General features: G+C 42.7%; 1 protein-coding gene across 1 annotated transcript in view; it reads right to left on the reverse strand.

The window, feature by feature from the left end:
* vps37d (VPS37D subunit of ESCRT-I) overlaps positions 1 to 18,635 on the reverse strand; it is a gene marked incomplete at both ends in the record, with an annotated part of 34,076 nt that extends 15,441 nt beyond the window's left edge. Inside the window, 2 exons of the mRNA XM_079214466.1 lie at positions 11,908 to 12,079; positions 18,513 to 18,635. Of these exons, the coding sequence (XP_079070592.1) occupies positions 11,908 to 12,079; positions 18,513 to 18,635 (295 nt within the window). The remainder of the gene's footprint in view (positions 1 to 11,907; positions 12,080 to 18,512) is intronic.

Here is an 18,635-nt window from a genome sequence, read left to right on the forward strand (position 1 = left end):
CATTTCTGTTCATGCTTCCCACAGGGAGCACAAAACCAGTGTGTCTTATATGTTCAGAAACCGTAGCACTTATTAAAAGTGGCAATGTGAAACGCCATTATGAGACAAAACATAAATGTTTTTGAACAAACATACCCACTCAAATCCGAAGTGAGATCACAGAAAATAAGTGGCCTCACAGCCCAATATGAACAGTCAATCAGGATCCTGAGCCAACCAGTTTCTAAGAACTGACCCTTCCACTCTCTGGCTCCAAACGGTCCCTGAGACAGCTTTTCCAGGTCTGAGGAAAGTTGCCATATACATCTTGACCATGTTTGGCTCCACCTACAACTGCGAGGCAGCTTTCTCCACGATGAATATCATCAAAAATAAATATCGTTCGAGGCTCACCAATGAGCACCTCCACATGTGCATGAGAATGGCCCTGACTCCATTCAAGCCCAGGTTTAAAGTCCTGGCAGGACAAGCTAGAGCTCAATTCTCCCACTGAGCAACAAAGTGGGGGAGTGGGATGCAAGAGTGATGCTCTAAAACTGTTAAATTGTTAAGATGTGTTGAGATTTATTATCTGTAAAATTGTTTGAGACTGAAACAGAAACGGGGACATTTAAGCTTTTCCTCCCTTTATTTAATTGTTCTGAAGTTAAGCACTTTATTTGATTATTATTATTTATTATTACATGCACCATTTTCATTTTGTATTTATTTTAAAATGCAGCCCTACTTTTATTTAGTTCATGAGAGAACATTATACATATCTGCAGTCACACATAAGTCCAGTTCTATGTTACGTGATAATAAATATTGTATAAAAGTGGTTTAATCGTACTGAATTCATTTGATTTGAAAGGTATTGATTACATGCAGATGTTGATACAACTACCAGGCTACTTAAATATATATCACACTAAATAGTTAGACATTATGATCTTCTGGACCTTTGCTTCAAGAAAATTTCTCTAACTGGACCTCTTAACATTTTAGTTGAATACCCCTGCCTTAAACGAACAAAAGCAAATGTTCTGCAGTACGACGGGGACTTCCAGCCACAAATGTATTGACCCATAATCAATTAAACTTTGATTTGCAAGTGTTCGTTTTAAAGTACATTTGATGTGTGTGAGAGAGCGAGAGACATATAGAGCAAGACCTGCTGCGATGTAACCAAGTTTCAAAGATAAAACATACTCTTTTTCCCACGAAATTGGTCAGTTTGAGTGAAGATCATAGTGGAAGATCTTAAGTATCCAACACAAACTTTTATTATTAACCATTAGTCATCCAATCTACTTCCTGTTTACACATGCACACCTAGTGTAGGTAAATCTGCAGCCAGAGGCGGAACTTTATTAGCACAAAGCCACTCATATAATCACATCAACACGATGCTATTTCAGTCACAACTTCTTTTGTCACATCGTAACTGATGTGATGCGACAGCATTTCAAGAAGAAAAAAACACGAGCTCCGCTAATCAGATCACTTCCGCTTAAAGAAGCAGGACAGTGAGTTACAATAATGGACCAGTCTGGCTGGGGTGTGTGTGTGTGTGTGTGTGTGTGTGTGTGTGTGTGTGTGTGTGCGTGTGTGTGTGCTGTAGCAGTTTCGTGTCATTTGCATGTGATTTAATGAAGGTAAACACAGCGGATGGTTGAGAGTAATGGCATCACACCGTGACACTGCACCTACAACATGTGTGGCTTGTTGACACATCTGTTGTGTTCAGACAGCTGTTTTCATACAGCAGAAATCAGCTGTGGACAACAGACACGGGGAGAATTTATTTATAGATCAAAGATATATTTTTAAGCCTAATTAAACACAACTACTCGTGGGAGAGTGTTTCACTTCCACACTTAAGTTACATTCGTCCCTCATTGCCGCTCTCCATGTGGCGCGCGGATCGACCGCGAGAGAGTGAAGCGTTTAGAGACTTCTGCACGCTTCAGAAATATCAGGAAAATATCACACACGCCTGACCTGCCACCGACGTCTCCGGTCGATCAAAAAGGCTTTGAGCGATATCCATGCGACCGACTGATGGAGCGCCAGCTGGAGATGCCACGACACACACACACACACACACACACACACACACACACACACACACACACACACACACACACACACACACACACACACACACACACACACACACACACACACACACACACACACACACACAGAGAGAGAGATCAAGTGAATAAATGCAGTTTAATGTGCCAGGCGTTCCTGCTGCCGATTATACACAAAATAGGTCACAGCATTACAGATGGGGCCTCGCAGGGCACGGCTGTATCGGAGGCTTGAAAATTAGCCAGCGAGTCAGCAGTGACTTACACCCCCGCGGTGCTCCCGGCCTCGTGTTTGTCCTCCGCTGACACGGCAGACCCGAGAGGCTTTGCGTTGCATCCAAACACAGACGTGATAACGGCTTTGCAGCTCTGCGTGGAACAAGCAGAGTGCAACACATTCAAGTTCATTCATGAAATCGCGGCTGAACGGCGTCACGCTGCAGCGGGAGAAAAGAAAAAGAACACTCGTGAACAGATCGTGATATCTGTGTTTTTGATCAGCGCCATGACTTCTGTTATTTTTCCGCGCAGCCGCTGCCGTTTGAGTCGAGTGGTGATCTTTTCCTCGGCCTGTGCAGCTTTTTAAAGACAGCCGTTTGATGCCAGAACTCATGAGAGCAGCTTTGACATCTTCATAGTCGATCGATTTTTCCAACATCTTTTTTCATTCCCAAGAGGAAAACCAGGGTCCCTGCCAGTCGTTCTTCCATGTCACTGCTCACTCCATTGTTGGTTAGTGGAAGGGCTGAGTAGGAGTTTCCCCACTGTGCCTCCAAATCAAACCCCCCCCACTGTGCGAGTGTCCCACCAATCCAGTACGAATACGAGTGTGCCTGGAACTGAATGAATACTTGATTTCAGATCAATTTTTAGTTTTGAAAGAGATGGGACTTCAATTTGCGACTCACATGATTAATGAGCGTCTTAACGAGCTAAAGCAAGGGACAATTTGAGCCGGAAAATTTTTTCACAGCTGATAACTGTCACATTCGGTAACCAAACCTGGTTTCGTAATTTGGGTTTATTCTCTTCAGCCGTTATTCACAAAGTGATTCAATCAAACATCTGAACTCTGAAAACACAGTGTGAAAAATGTGGGTATTTAGTAACGTTGTTGATGGATTGAGGTCCAATGTTGATGCTTTTTTTCATGTTCGAGGCATTTTGTTAAATTCAGAGAGAAGAAGGCCCTTCAGCCCAAACTCTGGGCTTCAGTTCCTCTTTAATATGCCATCTGCGCGATGATTCAGGGCTGTGAAGTAGAGCTGAACGAACTTTTGACCGATATTACGCAAATGATTTGCAACATTAAAAAGGGAAAGATCATTTATTATATTCTCATGTTTGTGATGATTACGGTGTGGTTTTTGTGGGGATCTGTCTTGAACAAAGACGTTTTCTTAAGTCTGTGAAATATAATGTGACGGCCAGGACCATGATATTTTATTTTGAATGGAATTTCCTACAAATATTGCTCTTCCCGCGATTAGAAAATTGCAGAAGTTTGATTTTTCGAAATTCTGATTAATTGCGCAGCTCTTCTGTGGAGCAGCTCGTCCTCTCAGCATGTGAACTTAATGTTAGATGAAGCAGCTCCAGAGGAGAGCCGTTTAAACACTGCAGTTTATACTTCATCATTAACATAATAGGACCTGCGAAGCTGTTGATCTATTAAATGAGTAATGTTACGTGTATCGCTGAGGAAATATCTTAGAACAACGTCAGCTAAATTGGTCAAATTTGTCATTTAGAAATTGGCTTTTATCTGAGAAACCCAGGAGGGTTATTTTACCAAAAGCATAAACTATGTTGACCACAAACAGATGGTTTTGATCTTCCTCAAATCAACACTTTCCGGCTTCCCACTAGCAAACAGCCAATTATGTTGGAGCGCACAACCAAGCTTTAAACGCCTCCAACGGGTATCAAACACACATTTTCTTTGAGGGGGAAGATGGGAACTTTACCCCTTGTGCTTTGTCTGACAGCCAGAATCTGACCTGACAGCAAAGCGTCTCATAAATAGGGTTGGGTACCGAGAACCGGTGCCAATATGGCACTGGTTCCAACACGTCCGGTACCTACCGGACCGAAAAGCAACGCAGATTTCAGTGCTTTCTTCCGGTGCCTGAGCCGATTTAAATACTTTTGTTTGTTTACACTACTCTGTAATGTTGCACGGTATATAGATACTAAAAAGGTAGCGCAGTACCCGTACGTTAAAAACGATAGGATTTTGATGCATCGATACTATTAAAATAGTGCGGATCAGAGCGCACTCCTCCACTCAGTTGTCCGCCTGCATGCAGAGAGGGGCGGGGCTTCCAGCGCTCACACAACACTCACAGTGAGCGCACACAGAGATCGCTGCAGACACGAGCACGAGCTTTTGAACGTCCGTCCTCTCCTTGATGGAACAAATCTCTCAAGTTGATATTAATGATGACGTGTAGTCCAGTAAAGCAGCAGTTTGTAGAATCCAACAGTGTCTGAGTTCTGTTGCACACGGTCCCATCAGGCCACCTGATGCTTGTGTCTGTTCTTTTTTTTTTAATATATATTGTTTATAGTTAAAAGGTTTGAAGCTGTAGTTTCAAGACAAGTGTGTTGTATGTATTTATTTATATGTAAAGTATACTTTAAACAGTTAATATATTGTTCAATTTTAAGAAAAAAAATTACCATGGCAATAAAAAAAGTATCGTTTCAGGCACCGGTATCGTTTTAAAAGTATCGGTTTAGCACCGGAAGCGGAAAAAACCCAAACAATACCCATCCCTACTCATAAATATATAAAATATCTACAAAGACACAAAGAAACATTCAGATCTTTAACACTCATGAGTGACTAAGTAAAATGCTTTTACTCAAATCCAAAGATGGAAAGTACCAAACAGAAGGCTCTGTTACTCGTCAGCACACGTGCACTTCGCTGTCTGGCTGCACAACAAGCTGCGTTTTCCAGAACAAGTCAATATTCATCTAGTTCAGCTTTGAAAGCAACAAAAAGCTCATAATCCCACTTTGATGACCACACCCAACATCACAAATACAAGAATGAAAAACAAGATGGAGCGAGAACAGACCTGCAGCAGGATGAGCAGATGTTGACTTCTACTTGTCCTCAACTGGTGTGGAGGACTAATGCTGCGTTCACACCAAACGTGTTTACTCGCTCGACAATAAAAGTGTGTTCACGCGCGAATATTCGCGCCACGCCCCCTTTGACGTGGCGCGAATATTCGCGCCACGTCAAAGGGGGTGTGGCTTATGTCTGTTGCATATGGCCGTGAAAAGAGCTATCATTTCCGCTATCGACCACGGAGGATATAACAATTATTTATGCGTTATACTTGTTGTGGAAGTCGCAAAAACGTCGCAACATCAAACGCCCTCGTGTCTGGGTTCATAACACCATCCGTAGCCGCACACAGCTCAGTGAATTTCACCAACTCAGCGTCTGGCTTATCTCCGTAAAAACAGTTAGTTTCCTCCATCCACCATGGAAATAACCACTAGTTCTGCTTTATACTCGTTGTGTAAACTCCACATACGTCGGAACATCAAACTCCATCGTGTCTGGGTTCATAATATTATCCGTAGTTCCACAACAGCGTCTGAATGACGGCCGCTACCAGCGCTACTTCAGCAGCAGACCAGCAGCAGTTTGACTCAGCGTCCCGAAATTTTTTCGCCAGAGTTGGGAAATTTCAACCCGCACCGCCTCAAATGCTTCATTAATGCTGCCCGGCGGAAAAAAAACTTTTCCGCAACCTATCGCGTCTGTGCATAGACTTTGTATGTAATTTGGTCGATCGTCAAATTTGCATCGCCTTTGGTGTGAACGCAGCATTACTGGGAGGTTGGCAGGTTAAAGTTTGATTTCATATCATATTTTCACATATTTTGTTGTCACGAGAACATCTATACATTATCTTAAACCCTAGCCAAATTAATGGCGAAAATTGCGAATGGTTTACATTCAGCTAAATACTGAATATCTCCTAAACCCCAAGGTTCATTTGAATAATTTAAAAAGCTATAATATACAAAAAACCCTTGTGAGTATACATAATACGTTTATATATATATATATATATATATATATATATATATATATATATATATATATATATATATATCTTAGTGGTATATTAGTTTATGATAGTACACAGAAAAGGAAAAAATTTAAGAAAAAAAAGAATAACGGTTATTTTATTATATCGTAACTATATTAATGAATGCTGAATGAAGTTTGGGTTTGATTGCGTGAAGTTAAGTATTTTATATAATTATTTGAGTTCAGAATTTTCGAGCGATCGTGTCCAACTCGGCCAACGCTGAAAGTGTCCACTCCCCTGCCTGCAATCTGAAGAGTCTAAACAAGGCCTGATAAATCTTATTTCAGCCATAAGTAAGTCAAATTTTGTTTTTTGCAGGACATAAATGGCAATGTTGTGCATATCTTGGCGAAGGTTGGTTTCTCAGCGGATTTGGCGTTGGTGGATGGTGGATTCAGTAGCTTCATGCTATCAATATGAAATGGCATATTTTCAAAACTCGGGGTGCTTTCCAAGTCACTTTTGAGTCATACTTATGGTTTATGTTCATATTTATTGTGGAATAGTGTCATAAACATGAAAAATGTACTTATATTGACTTGTAAGGGCAGGATGTGCCATTTTGCTGTATGACACCAGAGGCCCTATTTTGACTGGTTGGGCTTGGGAGATCGACGAAGAGCCCCAAATTTTTTCAGAAAGTTGTAAAGCATGGATTGGCACATGCATTACAGGGATACAAAGGGAACCGTAACAGACAAAAGGTGCTTGTCAGGTCACTTGTCAGCAGACTGGAGAAGGCCGACAGCTGAAAACATTCAGTGGCGACAAAATAGTCGCTGGTTTGACTGAGCTGATCAAATTTGAGGCCGTTTGTGCCGACAAATGGTGTTAAAGTTTTTACCGAGTTGTCAAAGTCTCGCACTATTTTCATGTTAATATGATCTTATGATCTTCGTCAAAACAGGGAGGAGCTACGCTACTCTGCCAGTTCGCAACAATCTGTTGGACGATATGTTTTCTCAGGTATTGTCATTTTAAGACCATTATATGCCACTGATATAACGCTAATATAATAGAATATAGAACAGGGAACTTTTAAAATCTTAAGAATATGCATGCATTGGAATAGAGCTGTGAAATAATATTACAATATACTGAATGAATAAAATCACATAACCAAAACAATTAAAATGGGCTCCGAGGCTCGTTTACAAAAAAAAAAAAAAAAAAAAATTGCAGTCTTATAATTGTAGGAGAAATCCTGCCGTTTATTCTGCTGTCATGTTGCCTAATCTATTCTTAACTCAATGGCACCAACGTCAATAAGTTGCTAACGTAAAAACGATCACGGTCATGTCCATATATGCTCCACTTTCCAGGAGCCATTTTAATACACTTCTTTAATACTTCAGATTGGAGGAGTTAGTCTTTTCTTTTTGTTAATACAACCAATAACCCCACAAAATAATGCAGTATATGAAATGTCTCTTGCCTTGGAAGTAGGGCTGCAACTACGAATCGATAAAATCGATTAGCAAAAGTCTTGGCAACGAATTTCATTATCGATTCGTTGTGTCGCGCGATTATTACGGCAGTCATAAAGTCGCGGAGAAAAAAAAAAGACCGGCGCAGAGCAACTGGCTGCCAGCGTGTCTGAGATTGGAGTGAGAGACTGAGAAACGCTGAGGTTGTGATCTTAGCAAAAATAGAACATCTTGGATGTGACGGGTCGAGTCTTGGCCAATCAGCGTTAAGATGTCTACAGCGGCTTCATTTCCCTCAAACTTGTTTTTAATGGAAGCTAGTCAGCTTGCTATCACGTTAGCTAACGTGTTTGGGTTGTGTATTGTCGTTAAAGTTACTTTATGTTCCGTTACAGTTAAGTCTTGCTTGTAGAAAACCGTAACGTGGTGAAACATGCCGTAACCCCCCGGTCTGGTTCAGTTCACGCTGTCACTCGTTAACGTTTAATCGGCACACTGACGGATCTGGCTGCAGGTTGTTTTTTTACTCAAAGTAGACTGAATCAAATCACGTAGTTGGGTTTAGCCAACAACGTGATTTCGTGGTCGTAAGAGGCCCAGAATGAAATAGTTTAAGGAAGAGGACTCTATATGCAGCGCAGCTTGATGCAGAGCCGAGATGAAGTGGAGCTGGGCCTGGAGGTTGAGGTCCAAACAGACGTGAAAGGAGCAGTACAGCTTCCCACTCTCCCAGTGTTTCATACATATTGATAAAGCAGGGCATGCTAAAGCAGCCTCTGCTCCAAGGAGATCAATTACAGTAAAAAAAAAAAAACATACATGTGTATGTTTTTAGTGTTGGTCCATTTTTATTTTATTTTAACAGCTCAGGGATGTTCAAGGAGCAACCTGTTTGTGCTTTCTGAACATTTGTTGCACTGTGAATTTGTACCGTCACTTCTGTTTTTGAATAAAGGGTTGGAAATGAATGATTTTTAGATTTTTTGCTTTTTTATCTGATTAATCGAAAAAAAATAATCAACCGATTATTAAAATAATCGTTAGTTGCAGCCCTACTTGGAAGTAACTCTGAGTTAAGCTCCACCTGGAGATCAGAAGATAGTTGGCTATTCCTGCTCACATTTACACACTTTTGCATGTATTTCTGGTTGGAAACCACAAACAAAACTCTTTTTTTTGTTTAGTGTAGTTCATACAACAGATCCATCCGACCCCTTCAACATGCATGGAAATGCCCTCGCCTGGAATAGCTGGATTAATAACCGTTTTTTATATTGACTCCTAACTGCACGAGTGCAGAGAGGAGCTCGTACGCTTTGAGTCATAGTCGGTAACACCATATGCCGATGTTTTAAATAGCACATGTCGCTCTACCAAAAATATCTCAGAGTGATCTGAAGCCGTCAACATGTGACCCGTTTAAACATTAAAAACAGGCCTGCGGCAAAATAGATACCTAATCCTGCTTTTTTATATATCTCTATATTTCTTTTTAATGCTCAGTCACAAAATGTTCAAGGACAACCCATCTTGTTCTACAATAATCCGCTCTTACTAGTGATGTGTCCTTTCGTGTCGAGGCTTCGATGCGCGTGTCGAGTAATCCAGGTAGATTTTGGTGAAGCGCGTATCGAGGCTTGTGTCGATGACGTATGCGGTGACGTTCGAAGCCTCGCGAGCCGGTCGTACCACGTGACTGATTCAGAAAATGGTTCGTGGGTTTGAAAGTCGGACATTCTAACCACTGACCCACAGTCACATCACAACCCTCTCCCAATTGGTTTTGAGTTTAGATTTTGACCCCGCCATTATATCATAAAGATAGACACAATATTAGTAAGTTAATAATTGATGTATTGGCGTCACAAACATAATTTATTCAATTTAAAGCTTCACACACACCAAAGCCATGGTGTCGTTATGATCACTGCCTGTTTTACATGTATTGTCCACTTGGTGGCGCAGTAGAGCAAATTAAGCTCCATGAAGCTTCGACCCCAAGCGAACCAATTGGATGGAAAGCTTCAATGCTTCAGGAAGCTTCATCTCACCATCACTAGCTCTTACAAATACAATAGCATCTAAAGCAGTATTTTTAAGGTTATGTGTAGTGGTAATAAAGCATTTATTTACGGGAACGTCTCCAGAGACAAAGTTTGTAATACTTACAATGCAACATTTATTGAATTTAAAACCTTTGAGTCTGCCACTTTTAAGTCTTTTGTTAGGGTTTCGGGAAAGATGGTGGCTTTGGTTTGATATTGACAAATGCAACAGTGACTCGAAACACAAAACCAACTTGATTAACATTTAACCAAAACCACAATCCCTCCCTCAGGCGCCGAAGTGCGGCGCTTTGTACGCCCACCACGCAACCTCCCTTCAACAAATCGGTGCAGAAAACAATGCTGGCGGCAACCGCAAATTAGGACTATATATGTATAATTTTCTAAGAAACAGGGCTTTAAAAGAACAGGGTGTGTGTGAAGCATAGACTGTATATAAGAAGTAGACGTAGTCATGATGACATTGGTTTTAAACCTTGAGTTTGACGATTTCACTGTCGCCAACTTGGATTACAGTCGTCGTCATGTTCTTTTCCTGCAAACAATGAACAGAAGTGACCATATTTGGACTCAGGAGGAGTGACGTAGAGTCGCTCTATATGCGTTTGGTAGCGACCCATAAATCACCTTGTAGCCCCGCCCGTTAAGCATACCCTGCTTTATGGTTTAGAAATCAGTGCCGATGATCAGCAACAAGGCCAGCGGCAGAAAGAAGCAAACGGGAAATAGATGCCAATAATAGTGGTGAGAAAACTGTCTGTAACTGTCGACGGTAAAAACTCCACCTGGGAGCGACAACCATGACTCGGCTCAGCTTCCTCTGATCACAGCGCAACGTCCACCAAACGGCAGGATGCGTTAAATAACACAGCTGTCTCCCCTGATCCGCTCTGCTGCGAGGCCCTCATTCATTCATTCATCTTTTTTCCTTCTCCTCCCTTGTTGCTGCAAATGAGAATCAGATGCTTAACAGGAGGAAGGACGGTACCCACGCCCATCCGGCTTTGCTGGAGAGGTGGGACAGCATCTGTGTAATGCTCGCACACATTGACAGGAAGTTTAAACATTCCACCCGACTCCATCACCGGCCAGCAGCTGAGGCGCAGAGATTCTGGCAACATCTTTTCAGTGCAGCGAACCTGAAAAACCCGGAGGCCTGCTGCTCCATAGAAGCTCACGCCAGACAGTCATAAATAAGTAGCGGTTGACATTACCTCTGGTAATTAATGCGGCGGGATTTATTTTATCACCTGCTCTCGGCTTGGCTCTGTACACGGCGAAGGAATTTCTAAAGCTTGCCCCACAGGCTTAAAATTTAGAGCTGAGGCTTAAGAAGACATCCTCCGGTGCTCGCCCTATAGCTGCCCCGTCAAAAAGCATGACTTGCCCTCAACAAAGACAAGGCCCCTTTCACCCTGCTAAATTCCTTGACACCGCTGCGAGCTTCCTGCTGGCATTTGATATGCTCCATTTTCGTTCCCATGACCAAAGAAAAACTGCACTCACGCTGAGCGGTTTTAAGGCTTGTCTCGCTGACACTTTGAAGCTTTTTTAAAAAGATTTTTGCGCGTGCTCCCTACGAGGCCAGACGTCCCTTCATTCATTCTCTGCATTCATTCATTCTGAGTGTCATCGCGAGTCAGAAGTGATGGAAAACGTTGCTTTCAGAGTCTTGGGAAGAAAAACAAAGCGTGCGGTTGAGGGCGGTTTGTCTGCAACGAGGCGCCACGGCAGGATGTCGCGAAGACGTTTCACCCCGAAAGTGGTGAAACCGTTCCTTCTTTTGGTTTGTTTTAAGGCCGTTTAAGTAAATAACGACGACAACAATAGTCCGCGGTGTAGCCCTTTAAGCCCTAACCCTATTTATTGTTCGAGTTACGTTTAAAGGTTGTACATGGGGATTATATATGATTGTAGCCCTGACCTTTATGTTTAATTTGATACCTAACATGTTTTTTTTGTGATTTATACCATGTTTTTTTTCTTGATTTGTACCTTGTGACCCGATATAAAAAGGGTCCCCATAAGGGTCATTGAGAAACAGAAGAACGTATTTTGGGAATGTTCAGAACCAGTGACCATGTCATCACAACCACATTCTTGATTTATGTCTCGACAGTTATCGTCCACTGGCATACCAAATGAAACCAGACACATCACCCACCCTCCCTCCCACCCTCCTTCTCTTCCTCCTCAGCATTGGGTCAAAACTCACCAAGCTGACTCTGTTTTTCCCAGCACGTGGTTGCCAGGTTGGACAGTTCCCGGTATTTCTCCGCCAGTTGGAGTTTGCCGTTACAGAGGCGGGGCCGCCGAGCAAGGCTGTCCTCCGCCAGGCTCCGATTGGTCGTCTGCAGCGTCTCTCGGTCCACTCGGAGCTCCTGAAACTGAGTCAACAAATGTTAGATTAGTCCATAACGCATGTGGTTCAGCTGTGTAATTATCTACAGGATGTTAGAAATCCTTATCACATTCATGTGGATTAGGCTTTTATTTTGAAGGACACCCATTAACTCTGTGGGAATAAATATGTTTTCATATCTGCAGTGGGAGGATATAAACCTTGTTTATCTTACACTGTGTGTATTTATGTTTACTTACTTCGTTTGGCCTGGAAGGTGACCATTTTCTTAGCCATGTTTACTGGAGATTAGAGTTGATCCCATATCAAAATATATGCAACGAATTCACTGCTTTAAGACATTTTCTCAAGCAAATACATGTGGGGACTTGTTGCTTTTCTCGATTATATATCCTTGGAAATGGAATATCACAAAACAAGAAATCTGAAGATGTCATGTTGAGCTCTGGGGAATTGTATTGAGCATTTTTTCACTTTTTCCTGACTTTTTATAGACATACAGTGTTTTAGAGGCACAGAGTAATGCAGAAGAGACCATGTGAATGTGTTGTGTCTCTACGATAGTGAGGCAAAGTTCTACCCCTTTTCGGTGTCCTTCGTGGGACCGTAGTTCAAAAAAAAAGTACAGTAGTAATTTGTGGCCCAAATCAATTGACTACAGCACATTTTTCCCGGAATAAGCTTCAATGCTGGTCCTCCAGAAGGGGCGGGACTTTGCCTCTATATGGCGGGAGGATTGTGTTGGCACCTTGCAATAAACGGCTGCAGCGGTTCTCGTTTCCCCGTACAAGCCGAAGCAGAAACAAATCCACTGCAGTTGCTTGGGTGTCTGATAACAACTGCTGTAGAAGGACGACCATAAAACGCGGGTTATAAGGCACACCCTTTTATAAGCCGCATCTACAAAATTGTAAGAAAAAGTCGTATTTAATCATAAACAAGCCCGCGTCCCGAGTCGAGTGTCGAGCTAGCTGTCGTGTTTTTAAATACGCATGAGACGCGAGAACAAACTGCTCTTAATTGTAACTCCTTTATTCCTCGGGCCGCCATGCTCTGACCTCCCGATGCTGCAGCCCCGTCACAGGTTGTGCTTCCCACCTGAATCCCACCCTGGGTGCTAAGTCCCTAAATGTACGATACTATTTGTTATGAACATCCATTGAACATATGTGATGTAGTAACGTCAATGTACCAACATACATTTATAACAAATACCACACTAGCTGCTGCAGCTAGCGCTAACAATACTTTTTATTTTGACGGTGAGGGAACCCCTGCCTCTCCCACCACGAGCTAGTGCTGTAGAGTTGGTGTTTTTGTACCGTATATCTCCGCAACTGCTGTTAAATTTAGAATCGGAAAAATCCACAAATTAGCCGCACCGATATTCAAGCTGCACGTGTCAAAGTTGAGGAAAAAGAAAAGAAATTTTTTGCGGCTTATAACCCGGATTTACAGTACTTTATCCTCTCGAGCGGGCTAATGGAGGCTGCACAGGACGCTGCATCACCTGAAGGTGAGGAGCACCTGCTGAATGAGGGAAGAGGGTCAATCGGTCACATTCACGACGGCCATCACACCAAAAGCACTGCTTCTCAAACCACCGGCACGATCACTGGTCAAACTAGACTTCAACAGAGGTACAAGCTCCTGAACCCACCTGTCCCCTTATGTTATTATATTATACATCGACATTGACCATTAGAAACCGTCCCTTTTCTCCGATATCAACCGCTGCCTGTCATCTTAAGACTTTTAAAAGTAGGTCACTTTTGGAAACTGAATTATTTTTGGCTTACAGATAGATTTTTTGAAAGAAGTCAAAATCAAAGTGTATTAGAATAAAACCCTTTGAGCCTCTGTGTCGTTGAGCTCGAGAACGATGCTTTTTTTTGGAAAGTGAGCTTCAAGAGCCAGTAATGTCAACACTGAGGCAAACAATGAGTATGAATAACATATCCGTCTAGAGCAGGGGTGTCACTCATTTTAGTTAAGGAGCCACATGCTGCCCATTTTGATCTCAAGTGGGCCGGACCAGTCAAATCACAGCATATTAACGCATACATAATGACAATATTTCTGTACGTTTAAATCATTGTGAAGCTTTTTGGATGATAAACCCTATTTGGAGGTCTTTCTACAATAAACTAGAAACATAAAGACCAAAAATTCAGACATCAGCCCACTGTTTACCTGCCTGGGCTCTCCTCTGCTGATTCCCTTGCAGTTGGGCAATATCTTTAGTAATGTCAGGGCTCCAATCATTTGCGTCTGTGGCTCAATGGTTAGAATGACGGTCTTTCAATCAGAGGATCTGGGATTTGATTCCCGATTCAGCTGTTTTTTTTTCTCTTTCTGTAATTTTAACAATTTTCCCGCAGGGCAGACTGGACCCCCTGGCGGGCCTGATCCGGCCCGCGGGCAGTATGTTTGACACCACTGGTCTAGAGGGTAAATTTCTGTAGAACGAGTACTTTAACACTCTGCACTTTAAGTGAATTTTGCTGCTTATAGCCAACTTATGAACGTTTACTTATGCAGGACTTGTAATGGAGTATTATTAATTCTTTTAATTAAAGTACTGGCCTTTTTCCATTTAAAAAGCCTGTGATATATTTTATGTATCAAATAGAAATACTGGGCCTGAAAAAGTACAAAGAAATTCATGGTCAAAAGGTCACATTTCTAGATGTCTATTGGTTAAACATGATGTTGGGGGTCTGAGAGATAATGGTCTGGGGCTGTTATGTGTAAATGGGGCCGGGGCTGCTGGGTAATCGCTGTCACTAGACCATAAGAAAGCTATAAATTATTCAAATGAATGCCACACCCTTGAAGTCGTCAGCACGACTGTAAAGAAACTGTCTGTCTCTCAGGCGCTGACAAAGACACTTTGTGAGCTTCCCGCCTGCAAAAAAAAAAAAAAGGAAAAAGATCCGAATCCTCTTTGACTGCCCCACCGAGTCGCATTCCTGTGACTCGACCCAGCCGGATACCTTTCTTGACTGCTTTCTTTCAGCAGTCAGTCAGTCACTTAGAGCCCTGAAGGCCGCTTCGGCCGGGTTCCGGCGCTGTGCGGTGCATCTGTCTCACATTTTACGGGGTCATCAGAAGGATGCTCGAGTCCCAAGTTCAGAGGAATTTGCAGAATGCGCCCTGTAGTCAAAGGAAGGCCCGTCTAAGAGCTGAAAGAGATGAGGCAAACACTGAAACGATAACGCACACAGAGCTCAGTCATTGGTCCCACTTTCTTTTAAAAAGCGGTCAAAACGGACACTCCATTTCCTGCTTTGGCTCAATCCCTCCCCCCGTTTATCAAACAACAGCTGCTGCAGTTTTCGAGGACTGAGTAGCTGTAAAGCCGGGCTGACAGTGTTTACCGTCGCTGACAAATGACACTCGGGGAGCACTTAAGTGTTGGGAGTTCTGCACCGGTGACTGTGGTTCAACACGTCTGACCGCGTTACACAAACGCCCGAAAGAGGAGTTTCTCTTTCATCTCAGAGCGAAGGCTTCAGCAGTCCGAGGCCATCGATTTAACTTTTGGCTCTGAGAGGGAAAATTGACGGGTGGCAGAAAGTCTGTTCCATGAAAGAGAATTCTGTATGCGACGCGTCAGCTGAGAGACGTTTTTGCACCGCTATGATCGATGTATTTACATTTATATTTACATGTTGAAACAACTATGTGATGGGCAGTGTTGGGGTAGTTACTTCGAAAAAGTAACTAGTTACACATTACTAGTTACTTCTGAAAATTTGAACTAGATTACTTTACTAGTTACTGCATTTGAAAAGTAACTTCACTACTAGTTACTTTACGTTCCATTTTTTAAGCAAATGTCCAAATTAACTGCAAAGATACATGGACAAACATCATGACCCTTTCATCACTTTATTTTCAATAATAATTTATTATTAATTAATATAATTTCCAATAATAATCGCGCGAGTCACACGCCACTTCCTGCATGAACAATCTACCGTAAAGGTCGGGTTACGAGCCGCTACTACCTTCGGTCAGAGTCCCCGTTAGCTCCCCGCTGTAGCCAGCTGGGGCTCCTGCTAGCACTGAGTCACTTCCCGTTTAAATGCCACGGCCTACCTTCCAGCAGGATAATGCACCATGTCACAAAAGCTCGAATCATTTCAAATTGGTTTCTTGAACATGACAATGAGTTCACTGTACTAAAATGGCCCCACAGTCACCAGATCTCAACCCAATAGAGCATCTTTGGGATGTGGTGGAACGGGAGCTTTGTGCGTCCCACAAATCTCCATCAACTGCAAGATCCTATCCTATCAATATAATATAATATATAATAATCCTTTACGTGAGTGTATAATAGTAATATCGTTACTGTAATCCATTACTTTGTAACTCGTTACCCCCAACACTGGTGATGGGTGAAAAGGTGTCTGAATTCTTTTAGAAAACCCGCTTTGCATTCAACACAACCTCAACTCAGAGGAGCATTTAGCAGCAGAAGAGTCCGATTTCTCACCAAAAACAGCAGAAAAGTGGGCAGAAACACGACTCCAAATACATGCTAATGTGTGTGACTGTGACCGCCGCATGTGTAAACAGGCAAACGGTTCATCAATCCACATTGTGTAGATATTATGTCCATGTTTACAGCTCGTAATTGCAGATTTTTGCATTAATTTCTCATGCAAATGACCCTTACGTTTTTTTAAATGGTTGTTCATGTTTATATCTCACATAATCAAAAATGTATCCTGTAAAAAGTAGAATTTTTAGATTTTTACTTTTGTTTAGTGTTATTTTTTTAAGACTGCCCCAAAGCTTCCAGTTTGACATTTAATGGATAGATACAAGAGTGGTTTCTCTAACTTTTCTCAAAATACAACATGTGGTTTAAATATGATCAGATCAAAAGACAAAAGGTCAACAAAACTGACTGACCAAACACCAGTTTTTACTGCTTTATTGTTGACCATCAGCGCTGCAGATGTGTTTTACGAGCGACCTTTCACGAAGCGACACGTGGCTCCTGGTGTGCGTTTTAAGTCATTAATGAGAACATGCAGAATGCCCCTCGATGAATCGCCGTGGGCGGTTTACATAACGTTCATCATCAACATGAGATTAATGAAGCGACCCGGCTCTCGGGGGGCCCCTACGGAGAACCAGCCAGCCATACAGTACACGTTTCATGTACTCCATGTGTACAGGGAAGTAGATTACAGGAAACGGCCTCTGCAACAAACACAAGCTCTCTATTATTAGTTTATGACGACAGATAGTTGCTAAAACACCCCCACGCTCATGGTGTGTGTGTGTGTGTGTGTGTGTGTCCTCTTGGTGAGATCCTACCACTGTGGCTCCATCATCCCCATTCAGTCAGAGCAGGTTTCAAATGTCACATCCTGGGCGTCCAAGAGCCAGGGGCCAATGAGTAATGTCGGCCTTTGTTGTTTTTTTTCCCCCCGCAGCAAAAATCACAGGACCTTCTTGCTTTTTTGGCAAAGGTGGTTCTCAAAGGTCTTCATTATTTAATCCCCTTAGACGCACAATCACAGTGAGAACATGTATGGCGATGACAATCCCACCCAGGGCTCTGTTTCCCTACACACACACAGTTGTTCTTCCTCCACCCAGAGCTGGGAAAGACATGCATCTGAATCCTGACTGAGATGTCTTTTCTGTTTGAGCACCCCCTCCAAGGCAAACCTAATCAAAATGGGGCCCATGGAAAAGTTTGGGGGAGCCACTGGTACACTGTCTGTGTGTGTGTGTGTGTGTGTGTGTGTGTGTGTCTCAGAGAGAGGGATTCAGTATGGCTTTGCGGCAGGGAGGTCATCATGTAGCCCCAAAAGGTTTTTTTTTTTAAACGACCAGTTTTAGAAGTTGAAATTGCATTGAAATAAGTCCCTCTATGACTAATTAAGTAATGCCGAATGAAACAGTATGCCTAAAGAAAGTATAGTGTCCACTTGAGGGATCTTGTACCCCACGTGCAAGTCCTCTAACGGATGAAGAAACCCTTAATTCACCGTATTTTTAAAGGGAGTTTGGCGTAAGCACTTAACGGCACGTATAGAGGGGGGGGGTCGTCTCTTCAACACCTCGCTGTAATGCTTCCTGTACACTAAGGACGCTTGTAAAATAAAACTGTCTCTTTCACGGACCTCTTCGTGTTTCAGCTTCGCTCCAGTAACTATTAATTCACCACAAATATTAGGGGCATCGGGGGGTTCGTGGAAAACGAAAATTGGGAAAATCCGACCGCTCGCCACGCAGACAATCGATGAGCCGTGTCAGGCTGGGTTTTGCGTTGCAACCCCCGCACGTTAAAAATGACCTAAACGCAAAACACTTCGGAGCCGAGCCGGGAACGGCAAAAAGAAAGCGGGTTTTTAAAAAGGATTAAAGCGGCACTTTGGTTGTTTTTAAAAGGGGGGGGGGGGGGGGGGGGGGGCTCGTGCCTGCCTTACCTTTTCATTGAGCCGAAGGATTTGGTCCATTTTGTCGTCGCTTTGTAAAAGCTCGCGCAGCTCGCTCGTGCTCAGAGCCCTGTAGCCGTCAGGACACGTGCTCGCCTCCTTCAAGTTGGACAT

Source organism: Taurulus bubalis, assembly GCF_910589615.1.
Source record: "Taurulus bubalis genome assembly, chromosome: 2".
Lineage (NCBI taxonomy): Eukaryota > Metazoa > Chordata > Actinopteri > Perciformes > Cottidae > Taurulus > Taurulus bubalis.